Raw genomic sequence first — 13,208 nt, forward strand, 5'->3', positions numbered from 1 at the left:
TGAAGCGCCAGTTCACTGCAGTCAGTGTTTGTTAAAGTCTCGGCTGAGCTGGTGTGGTGGGTCATAGCAAACATCCAGTTAGCTATTGAAGTCTTCCGTGCTACCAGCCTCGTCTTCTTCAGGTTTGTTCCTAACATGTAGACTTGGGGATGTTGGTGGTGTGAATCGCAGAGAGATAATAAGCACCACTTTATCTTTCAGGCAGCCGTCAGCTGGACACGTGGTGACTGCGAGCTGGCGATGAAGATGACTAAACGACCAAACATCCTGTTAACAGGTGATGTAGTTAAAGTTATGCCACAACCTCTGTCTTTCTAATAGTTAATGTACCTTTATTTCTATCAGGAAACTCATTACAGTCGTATCTTGTTGCAAACTGCCATTGAAAGTCATTTTGCGGGATTAAAGCTGTAAAACAAAACGCCATGCATCAGCATGCCTAGATGCATAACGTTATAGCTTTAGATATGAATGTACACAATATCCATTTATTGCCAAACATAAGTAAACTGTGATGTACACGATATCCGTAAACATAATTACTGTTAACATTTTTTTTTTTTACTTACATATATTTATGTATATTATACTATCGCGTATATGCAATGTTTTATAAATCTGATTATTTTTTCACACATCCCATCTTCGACTTTTGTGTGCACGCACCCGTTTAGTGTGGATCCTGCGCACTGCTTAAAAATGGGACCAAAGTTATGCTGTTAAAAACAAACAAAGTAACATGGACTGTCCTGGTTCTTGAATGGAATGTTTTCTCCTCTCTTCTGCAGGAACCCCAGGTGTAGGAAAGACAACTTTAGGAAAGGAGCTGGCCCAGCGGACAGGGCTGACCTATGTTAACATAGGTGACCTCGCTCGGGAAGGTAAACGGACTTCTGATCGGAAATAATAGTTAGATTTCATTTGACTTAAAAGCTTTGGATGATGGAGCATGCTTAATCCATCTATTGAATCACAGCTGGAAAGCAAAATATTTTCAATCATTTCCTTGCCTTGTTTTAGGTCTTCGCTTAGGGTTTGAATGGGCTGCCAACAGTGGAATTTAAGTACATTTATTCAACTACTGTACTTCAGTACAATTTTATGGTACTTGTATTTTATGGTACTTGTATTTTTATTTTATGTTATTTACATTGCACTACATTTCAGAGGTAATTATTGTACGTTCTACTCTACTAGAGTTATTTGACAGCTTTAGTATCTAATTACATTCAAGATTGACATAAAGTAACATAATGATGGTCTTATCAATTACAATGCATTTTTTAAAAATCAGTGTGTGGCTATAGAGAAAGAGACAGAGACACACAGAGAAGCACAATAACATATTAACAAATTATGGAGTGTTTCTAAATAATTGTACCTAAAGGAAGTGCATATAAAGTGAGTAGTATTGGTCCAAGCACAGAATCTTGTGGACCTCCATGTCTAACTTTGGAGCATATAGAAGAAAACAAAATCAATCTGATGAATTAGATTTAAATCAACATAATGCAGTTCCCTCTATGTCAATTAAATGTTCCAGTCTCTGTAATAGGGTGTGATTGCCAATGGTCTCAAAGCAGCACTAAGATCTAACAGGACGAGTACATAGATATTGTTATTTCAGGGAGGTCAATTTGAGAAAAACAGTCTAATTATATATCAGGTTTTACAGCTGTGGCAAAGGTTGCTGTGTTTGGGGCTAAAGCAGTGCCTGTTGAGGGCAGGAGGTGATGATTTCTTTCTCTTTTAGAATTTGTATCATTAGAGAAGCTCATGAAATTACTATTTCTGAGACCTACAGGAATACCTGGATCAATAGAGTTATGACTCTTTAGCCTGGCCAAAGTGCTGAAAAGGAACCTCGGGCTGTTTCTGTTCTTCTCTACTAATGAGGAGTAATAGGCAGTTCTGGCAATACAGAAGGCATTTCTATTGATACTTTTACTTAAAGTATCTGAGAACTTTTTCTTCGATTAGCTACAAATTGGAAATGCAGATACATACAGATACATTTTTATTGATTGTGTCTCACATTCCCTAGGAGAACTTTTTGATGGCTATGATGAAGAGTACCAGTGCCCAATCTTGGATGAGGACAGGGTGAGTTATATCACACGTGCAAAATATCAATCAATCTATATAGTACCAAATCACAACAAATGTTATCTCAAGGCACTTTTCACATGGTCCAGACTGTACTCTTTAATTTAATCTGATATAATTATCAGCTATGAATATGCTTATCAGTACTGTACAAAAACAGAAACAACTGTGTTCCATGGAGTATGATTTAGAACCATTGGTTTAGGATCCTGTGTTTTCCATAATGCATACAGAGTGTGTTAACCATTAATGCACTTCACATCTCTGAGAGAGGGGGCTCTGCTGTATTTGTTTATTTTCTCTGCTGCTCCATATACTGCATGCAAGTCCATTTGTGAGCTGAGTTTAGATCAGTTTGATCAGTAACTAACCATTAAAATGTTTCCACAATCTGCCTTTACAGAGAAATCGTTAGGATCGTTGTACAGTGCACATTGTAGCTCGGCTAACCGATAACAGTACTGACATGGCAAGAGCCTCATATCGCATCTCCAGTTTTAATTTCCTCACCAGCTGCACAACATGCTAACATGACAGCTGGGCTGCAGTTAAACGCCATCGTTTAGCTGTTAGCTCTCCTGCTAACTAGTAGCACTAACTTCTGTCATGGTGCTAGCTAGCATGATATCAGCTCTGAGGCCTGTACTACGAAGCTGGATTTTCTCTTATCGAGGTAACTTCAGGGTTAATCCTGGGTTTTCCGTCCTACGACGCTGGTTCACTTCTTACCGGGGTAAATCACCATGGTAACTTATGCTGAACGGCTAACCTGCTCTGGAGCAGGTTATGTTCTGGATAAGAGATCAACGAGTATAAAAGCACCACCTCCTGACCAATTAGTTGTCTTGGAAAATGGCCCAATCATAGAAGATCCTGTCCACATTGGTGCGCGGATCGTGAGACCAAAATATATATTTAAAAAATCATCCTTGAGGCACATGAGGGATATTATTCTGCATGTTATTCAGTTGGTTTGACATCATTCACTCAAATGGTTGAAGCGCATAATAGTTTTGTATTTTGAATGTCAAATGAATGTTGAATATTAAACTAACTTAATGTCACAACCAAAGGAAGGGCACTGAGGAAGCGCTCTGTGCTGTAATAAAGTGAAATTGAATGATCAGAGTGCTGTCTGGACTCCGTTTATATTGTCCGATGAATTAATATTGTCTCACGAATTTACGCATTAACAGAGTCGGTAATGTTCTGCCAGCATTCCTTCCTGGCTTTTGCTGCGGCAACAGTGTTGTTTTTGGCCTGGATGACGTGTTTGAATTGTTCATATTTGTGAAGAATAATTGTCTGCTCCTCCATGGTAAAGTAGGCTGCTCTGCAGGGTTTCTCCATGTTTGTGATTGGTCAGACGCTGCAAACACCTTTTAACCCTTTTATGTGAACGCGCACTGATCAAGATTGGAAAACCTGGGTTGAATTACCGAGTTGATAACCAGCTTCGTAGTTACCGTTTTATCAGGATTGTGAATGTCTGAGTAAATCAACCCAGGTAACGGAGAGATATCCAGGGTTTGTTAATCCAGCTTCGTACTACAGACCTCGGTGTGCTGTATTGAGCAAACTATCAACGCTTCTATACAACATCAACTATTTGCTTTCAGGTCTGAAATTAGTTTGGTTTTACTGCAATATCCGTTTAGACTGTCACTACTTTTGTTTTTTTAAACCTACTTTGTTCAAGGAAGTGTATATTATGGCATACAGAACATAGAGATCTAGTACTTCCATTTTTCCCATTTTTAGCACATCACAAAAGAAAATACACACAAAAACAACAACAACAAACCATATACAAACAAAACCCATTCACCCATCCATCCACCCACCCAGGTAGCATACATATTCAGTTAGGTAGGGTTGTGTGGTACAATAGCTGTACTGTACACCCTGCTACAGTGTACAAACTACAGTGTGATATCAGTTAGACAGGATGGACAGAGGACCAGGTAAATTATTACATATAGCAGACAGGTGAGTCTCACTCAGGTGTCATCACAGACAGATTGTTAAAACGTGAAATGAAGGGTTGCCATTTCATAATAAGATGATCCTTCGATCCCCTGTGTGCGTATTTAATTTTTTTCAAGACTCAAGAAAAACATCACATCCTTTAGCCAGGCAGACTGAGATGGTAAGATAAGAGATTTCCATGCAGCAGTATTCTACGATGTGCCAAAAGAGTGGCGAAGGCAATAATGTCCCTTTCTTTAGTGCCATACAGGGTAGATTTTGCTGGCACTCGCCAGGAAGGGGCAAGGTTGTACTTTTATCTCCAGAACTTCCAAAGACATGGCACCAGAAATCTCCAAATTTGGGACAATCCCAAACATGTGTAATAAGTCTGCTTCTGGATAACCACAATGGTCACATCTTGAGTCGTGATCTGTAAATCATTTAGCTAACCTGTTTTTTACTAAAAGGCATCCTGTGGATAATCTTAAACTGAATTGGACTCAATCTAGCACAAGATGTAGAGGTGCTCACCTTGATCAATGCACTTACCCACAAATCCTCTCCAATAATCTCCAATTCTTTTTTCCCATTTAGGTTTGTTTCCAGAAAAAATATGATTGTCATAATCAGAAATTAGAAGTCAGTCCCCTTTTGAGTTGTTTTCATTTCTAGTAGTCTCTCCCATAATGCCTTACGGGGGAGGTTGGGGTATGAAGGGTTTCTGTACAAAGTGATGGATCTGAAAGTACCTGAAAAGATTTGAATGGGCCAGATCATATGTGGTCACCATCATCAGTATATAGGTCTCTGAAACATTTCAATTCCTTATTTTTCCACTGAAAAAAAGTTGTAAATTGAGACCAAATTCTAAGAGTAGCAAGAACAATTGGGTTAGAAGAATAGTAGGATGGTCTAATTAAAAGAGACTAATATACAAGGGCAGGAAGAGATGATGAGCTTATAATGATAAGCTGATAAGTCCCTTTTAGTTTCTGTGCAGCTTCTCCACTTGAAAAACATAACCCATCTACTCAGAGTTTCACTGGAATCCACTCAATGAATCAAACCGCTTTTCCTTTTTCCTTTTATTTGCAGGTGCATTTTAGTTGACAAATGAATGGCATGTTGTATCTCATTAGTCTCATTAGCTTCATTAGTCATTTCAGTTGTCGTTTCATTAAGTAAAAAACATGTAAACAAAGAAAAATATAAATACCGTATATTCTATTGAAAATAATCATGAAATAAATCTACACATTTGCAAATTTGAAAACCCCCAAAGTATCTTATTTCCCTTAAATTAAACATTAAGTGCAAATAAAGTAACTCATTGTGCAAATAAAGGAACTCACTGTCATCATTTTTCAGCTTTATATCAGGTTATGAGTTTTAATACCTTTTAATGGTTACTGAATTTTAATATTAACTGAATTTTAACATTAATGTTACATTTTTAACAATAATTAAATATTTAAACTATACAATGTTTAAATTATGCAATGTTTTTAAATTACACAATGTTTTTGAACCAACCTCCCACACATAAATTAAACAAATATCCCATTAATAAATACCCCAGCAAATGAAAATGAGTCAGCTCAGCTGAACTCTGAAATTTCTATTGAGGAAGGCCGTCTCTTCACTCAAAAGCAATAAAACCCCAATCCCTGATGGCCATTTTATTGTGAGGACCCACTGGATGCATACATAAATGCAACATGGCTTTCCAAATGTAAACACTGTCTGTGCAAAATAAGAGAACAACTTCAATTTAAGTTATGGAAAAAAAGTGCCAATATGGCACTGCCATATTTATTATGCTGCTTTGCAGTAATTGCAAATTACAAATTTACTATCCGTAGAGAACACTTGGAAATAGTTCCAAACCACAGACATAAGCCCCGTTTCTGGAGGCGGGACCTTTAGAGGAACGTCCTCTCACTCGCTCCTCTCAGCTGTTGTGTTTCCATAGCAGAGTAGTAAGACCCAGATAGGACCCACCGGACTCTGACTGTGACGTCACAGGGACCACTCGCGGAAAGCATAACAGAGAAAATGACAACGAGGAGGTAAACCTTCTGTTTGTGTGTTCGTGTACATGGCGGTGGACGTTATGAACTTGTTAGTCACAGTTAGAGACCCACGAGTCTAGCGTGTTGTTGTTATACGTCATCAAGCGTGCGCCGGTAAACGTCCCATGCTGCGTTCATGCAGGCTCGGAAATGCTGAAGCCTACAGAACAAATATCGGTTATAAAAAACCTGATACCGATATTACATTTTTAAGTGAATATCGGCCGATAATATCGGAAATCCCTAATTACAACCCATGTGCACAAATACTCACGAATCAAATACTATCCCCCTCGTTTTAATCTATATAGAGGAACGAGACAGGGGTACCCCGTCTCCCCTGATCTTTGCTTAAGCAATCGAACCCCTTGCTGGGAGTATCCGCTCAGACCCTTTAATTCATTGCTATAACACACAAAAAACTATAAATAAAATGTCATTACATGCGGATGATGTTTTGTTATTTATCTCTCAACCACAAGTCACGATTCTGCAGACATTCGATAAAATCAATTCATTTGGACCTTCTCTGGCTATAGGATATATTGGAGCAAAAGCGAGCTGATGCCCGTACATGTACAAAGTAATGCTTGGTTACAGAACCTCCCTCTTAGCATATCTCCAGAGAAATTTACATATTTAGGAATTCAAACTACAGGGCACCACTCGTCTCTATTTAAGGAGAATTTCCCACCACTGTTGTCTAAATTACAGTCGAATATACCGATATCATTACTGGGCAGAGTCAGTGCTATTAGAATGATTTGCCCCAGCTATTATATTTATTTCAGAATATCCCAGTGTTTCTGACCAAATCCCTCTTTAATAAAATAGACTCGATTGTACTCCCTTTCTTGTGGGAATACAAAACACATAAAATTGGCAAGAAACACCTTTGCAAATCTAAGATGGAGGGGGGCTTGGCACTAAACTTTTTGTCATATTATTGGGCTTCACAAATCAAGATTATGGCATATTGGCTGGATGACACAGTAACTCCACCAAATTGGAGCAGGAGGCATGCCAGCCTTATTCTATAGGGGCCATCCTTTTGGCACCTTACACTATTGAAAAATCTTTATACAATTCCAATGTCATGATCCACAGTACAGTGCGCATTTGGAAACAAATTAAGTTACACTTTAAACCCATATTTTATGCACTACCAGTCACTGGCAACCCTACCTTTCCACCATCCAATCTGGTCAATACTTTTAGTCTCTGGAAAAAGGCAGGCATCCATACAATAGGAGATTTATACATTAAAGGCATATTTGCTTCTTTTGCACAGTTACAGAATAAATACCATCTACCTGGAAGTAGTTTCTTCAGGTATTTGCAAATACGAGACTATGTAAGAACTGTAAAGAATCTGCAAAATTTCGAGACCTTCGAAGGCTCCCATCTTGACAGATGCCTCCGGCCTATGTCTTGCTCAGAAAAATCTATATCTTATATATATGACACCTTACAAGCTACCAATCCAGTGAATTCCACTTGAGTAAAGACAAAATGGGAGGTAGAAATGGGCACTGAGATCCCGGATGCTCTATGGGAAGAGAGTTTAGAACACATCCATAAGTGCTCTAATAACGCTAGGCACTGCTTAATCCAGTTTAAAATCATACACCGTCTTCATTATTCTAAGGAGAGGTTACATAGAATATACCCTGAGATTTCTCCTACATGTGACCGATGCCTCTCAGCAGACGACACGTTGCTCCACAGCTTTGTTCTATGTCCCAAGGTTAAGACCCTATTGGTTTAATATATTCAGTTTAATATCTAAAATACTTCACATACAGCTAGAAACTGATCCATTCATTATTATTTTAGGAACATCAGATGATGTTGTAAAGTTAAGCAACTTCCAAAGATGTTTCCTCTCCTATAGTCTTATTGTTGCAAAAAAGTTACCCAGTACCCACCACAAAGATGTGGCTCAATGACCTTACTAACACCCTCCACTTAGAAAGAATAACATATACTCTTATGGATAAACTTGCATACTTTGAAAAAATGTGGTCTCCTCTTACTCATTATCTCACACTTCCTAGCAGTAATTGATATAATCCCCTTCACATCAACAAAATAGTGAACAGATGGAAGAGTAAGACTGGGTAGGATGGGGGGAGGGCTATCTATGTATCTGTATTTTTACTTTTTTTTTTATTCTTAGCTATTTTTCTTTCTTTGTATTTTGCATTTCACTTTTCTATCAGTTTTTTTCAGTTATTATGTTCTAAGAAAACAAAAGTGCACTTTGACCTGTACTCTATGCACACAGATGGGTGTATACTGTAAAGTTGTAAATGTATTTCGATGTGCTCTAATAAAAAACCCTTGAAACGATAAATACCCCAGCAATCCCAGTTAAAGTTCATGATAGCCTTGTCAATAGAGTAGAAAAAAGATTTTGGTAAAAAGATGGGTCAGCATCTGTACACATACAGGACTGTACGGAGCACATTCATCCATCTATAAATGATAGTAACGTCTGTCTGTTTGTCCAGGTGTCTGTTTGTCTGTTATTCGCATATCTCTCGAACCGTTCATCCGATTGATTTCAAACGTGACAGGTGTCTTGCTACGGGCACGAGTAAGTGCAGTGCCAAGTTTGAAATTGTTTGGATAAGAAATGTAAAAGACATAGATAAATATATTGGTAAAACAAGCAGACATTTGCTGTTGCCGCTCTAGCCGCTGGCCACCCCCCCTCTCACACACTGAGCACAGCACAGGACCTGAGTTAGAGATGTGAAATACACTTGAGACTGAAAACGCTTCGAATAGCCCAGGCTACTTTGGATTGTCTTTAGACAGAATAAACAACCAACAATTCCGACTGCAAAGTCTCAAATTGAAACGAGTGGTAGGCCTACTGGTCCCAAATTTAAGGACGTTTCAGAATCCCACACATGCAAAGCACCACTAGCTACAGACAACAAGTGGCAGACAGAACGTGATGTCACTTATAGGCAGGCTACCAGAGACTGTTTTTGAGTCACATCGTTGCAAATTTTATATGATGATGCATCATTCCACAAAATGGTTTGACTTCTATATCAATTTATTCAATAAGCTATGTATTAAGCTACAGGTACGTCTGTCTGTCTCTGTGTTTCTCTGTTATTACCATACCTCTCGAACTGTTCGTTCCGACTCATTTCAAACTTGGCAGGTTTCGTGCTAGGGTCACGAGTCAGTGCAGTGACACGTTTGACGTTGTTTGGATAAGAAATAAGAAATGTATGATTGAAATAAGCACAAATAACGTCTTGCCACTCTAATTGCCCTTCCCCCTCCAAAAGTAGTAGCTACCTGCTCCAAACCTCCCCCTGAATCTTCCCCCATTACTCTAATTTGTATGCAACCATGTAGTTCAATTTTCCATATTTATTGTATGTCAGTATCAATATTTGTTTTCTACCATGCACATAATGTGTTGTGTAATTGTAACAATGAGCATTCAAACACATCAAACCAATGATATAGTAAAAACACACGCAAAAACAGATTTTGCACAGGCACTGCACTAGTTTTTATTGATTATACCTTGCCTGACAGTGCTAGGGGCAGATGTGATTTATATTGACACCGAGGTACTTGAAACCTGAACTGGCTGAACGGTAGGGTTCTGAACTCCAACTCTGTTGGATTTGACACGCCAGACTGTCACTACTTTTTGATGTAGCTTTGCTTACCTGCTCTTGTTTATTTATGGAATTGTTTGTGTTTTAACATAATTTTATGTGAGTCTTTCAGTGGTACAGGTTTTTAGCCCCTAACCTAAGACAAATTAATTGTTTTATGTGATAGGCAATCATATTTTCTTGAGCACTGTTCAATAATTTGCTAAATAGTAAACCAACATGAAAAATAATCATGAGATCGTGGGTTGTGATCCTGCCTGAAACAATCGTGACATGATATTTTTGCCATATCGCCCTCCCCTAGATAGACGTTTTTCATTGTCACATGATATATTGTATATTATCATATTGCACAGCCCTACTACAGATTGATTTAAGAGGGGCTGGATTTTAAATGTAAATATTGTGATCATACAGGTGGTGGACGAGTTGGATGAGAAGATGGTAGATGGTGGTATGATTATTGACTATCATGGCTGTGACCTGTTCCCTGAACGCTGGTTCCACATTGTCTTTGTCCTCCGCACGGACAACACCCAGCTGTACACACGACTAGAAAGCAGGTAACTTCTATCTCATTTGTCAAGTATACTGAACTTGTGTGTGTGTGTATATGTATACATATATATGTGTATATATACATATATATGTATATACATGTGTGTGTCTGTGTATATATATATATACACACATATATATATATATGTGTGTGTGTGTGTGTGTGTGTGTGTATATATATATATATATATATATATATATATATATATATATATATATATATATAACGTAGGAATATATATATATATATATATATATATATATATATATATATATATATATATATTATTGAGATTGATCAATCTCAATAATGTTGCTAGTAGTTGTGGGTTGAGTATATATATATATACATGTGCATATATATATACACATACAACTATATATATATGTATATATATATGTATATGTGTGTATATATATGTGTATATATATGTGTATATGTGTATATATGTATATATGTATATATATACACATATATGTATATATATGTATATATATACACATATATGTATATATATGTATATATATACACATATATGTATACATTTATATGTGTATATATATATGTATATATTTATATGTGTATATATATATGTATATATATATGTGTATATATATGTGTATATATATGTGTATATATGTATATATAAATATACACATATATGTATATATATGTATATATATATACACATATATGTGTATATGTATATATTTATATGTGTGTATATATATATATATATATATATATATATATGTGTATATTTTTTCATCTTTGCATTTTTGTGAAATATTGGAGAGTTTAACTTATTTGGACAGTTATTTATTTGAAACTATGTGAGGGGAAGTATAAATAATTGAAACTAAAGGAATTAAAAGCTGTTTTGCTGTAATAAATGTAGCATAATTGTGTATTCTAAATTTTGACACCAATATTTTTATTTCAAATATATATTAGCTCTTAATCAAGAAAAACTGATTACCTATATTACTAGTAAATCATTTTTGGTATCATCCCCCAAAAAACAATATCGGTCAACCCCTAATCTACACATCTAGCATGACCACAAATTTGTTCAATACATTAAGAGAATCAAAATGACATCTCTGATACTTTAGGGCTGTGTAAAACAGCCTTCTTTCAATGTTTCACAAAAACATGCTGGCACAGTTGTTAACTTTCTTTTCTAAGAATGAAAAGATATTTAATGTGATTCCTACAATATATTTTTCTGCAAATAAAAGTACAAAAACATTCAGTTGTCAGCACTAGGGCTGGGTAAAAAAAAACGATTTAATCGATTTTGGATCGATTTCATTTAAATTACGCGTTATCGATTCATAGGGCATGAGATAGATTTTTCCCCATGAAGTTTTTTTCTTTTTTTTAATACAGCTTTATTGGTTGGCATCATTTACAGAAGCAATATGTTTTGAAACAGCAGTAGTAATATGAACATAGGGAAACAAACAGATACAACGTCAGGGGTTACTTTAATAAACAATGCCTTAATGTAATGTGCAGTGATGGAATGTTGTAGTTCAAACACTGTCTCTTGCAATTCCTTTCTAATTTCAATATTGCACTTTTGAGACTTGAGACAGTTTTGTTTACAGCTCAAATTTAAACTGTCCCATTTAAAAGTTTGCACTTAAAACCTGTTGTTTAATGTGAAGAGAAAAAATAAAGTACATTTGTATTTTGTAACACAGTTGAGCCATTTTCATTATTTAAGAGCAGATTGAATTGAATCGAATCGATTAATCGATTCTGAACCTTATGAATGGAAATCGAATCGATTTAGGAAATTGGCCACGATACCCAGCGTAGTCAGTACATATTTTTTTATGTTCCAAACAAAACAAGATTGTAGAGTTTAAACACATTAAATGTAAACATTAAAGGTGGCAAGGATTCACTGTTTTATGGTACTACATTTTTACAGTTTATATTATGTAAATGAAATGCATAAGTATTCCAATTATGTATAACAGAACATACATGCATAGAAAGTTCAGACTGTATTGCTTTATAAATCCCTGTTTACTTCACTACTGTTGTCTAACATTAATGATAAGTTTAGTTTGTCTTTTTACACTTATACTATTATCACTAAATCATAAAAACACCATACTTGATGTGAAAAGTAATTCATACTTGTCACTGTCTATCTTCTCCTGTGTGACTGACAGGGGCTACACAGGGAAGAAACTGCAGGATAATGTACAGTGTGAAATCTTCCAGACCATCCTCGAGGAGGCCATGGAGGCCTACAGAGAGGAGATTGTCCACCAGCTCCCCAGCAATAGTCCTGAGGACCTGGAACATAACCTGGAGCAGATAGCGCAGTGGACTGAGCAATGGATGAAGGACCATAACTAGATCCTGGACTCCTGTAGCAGGACTGTCGCATAGAAATTCGGACAACTGAAGATGATTCCTCAGTCTTTTTCAACCTGCTTATATTGCCATAGATTTTGCCACCATGAAGATTGATTCAATGATGATTTCTTCACTTGGCTGTTTTTCTTTTGGTTCTGCTCACTCTGAAATGGTTGGACTCTTAAGTAGTTGAAAGGCATAGAACACAGTAGCAAGCACTAGAAGCTTCTGGCATCAGCCTAAAACATGCATATCTTTCAGGGTAAAACATTTTATTTTTTATTAGTGCAACTAGTATCAAGTCAAATCAATCATGTACTCATGTACTGCTGCATTCATGTGATTTAAAAAAAACAACAAAAAAAAACTGGGAAACAGCATTTTCCCAAGGTATTACATCTCCTTTCAACAGTGTTGACAACATGTTAAGTACCAGTAATAACAACATTAAACTTCTCCAAACAAATG

General features: G+C 36.5%; 1 protein-coding gene across 1 annotated transcript; it reads left to right on the forward strand.

Annotated features, from left to right (window-relative positions):
- Window positions 1-6: 6 nt before the first annotated feature.
- Window positions 7-13,187, forward strand: ak6 (adenylate kinase 6). The gene is made up of 6 exons (XM_062417396.1): window positions 7-122; window positions 202-277; window positions 789-881; window positions 2,045-2,103; window positions 10,220-10,365; window positions 12,551-13,187. The coding sequence occupies exons 2-6, from the start codon at window positions 241-243 to the stop codon at window positions 12,738-12,740; spliced, it is 525 nt and encodes a 174-aa protein (XP_062273380.1). The 5' UTR covers window positions 7-122; window positions 202-240; the 3' UTR covers window positions 12,741-13,187.
- Window positions 13,188-13,208: the final 21 nt, after the last annotated feature.

Source organism: Scomber scombrus, chromosome 4, assembly GCF_963691925.1.
Source record: "Scomber scombrus chromosome 4, fScoSco1.1, whole genome shotgun sequence".
In the NCBI taxonomy this organism is placed as follows: Eukaryota; Metazoa; Chordata; class Actinopteri; order Scombriformes; family Scombridae; genus Scomber; species Scomber scombrus.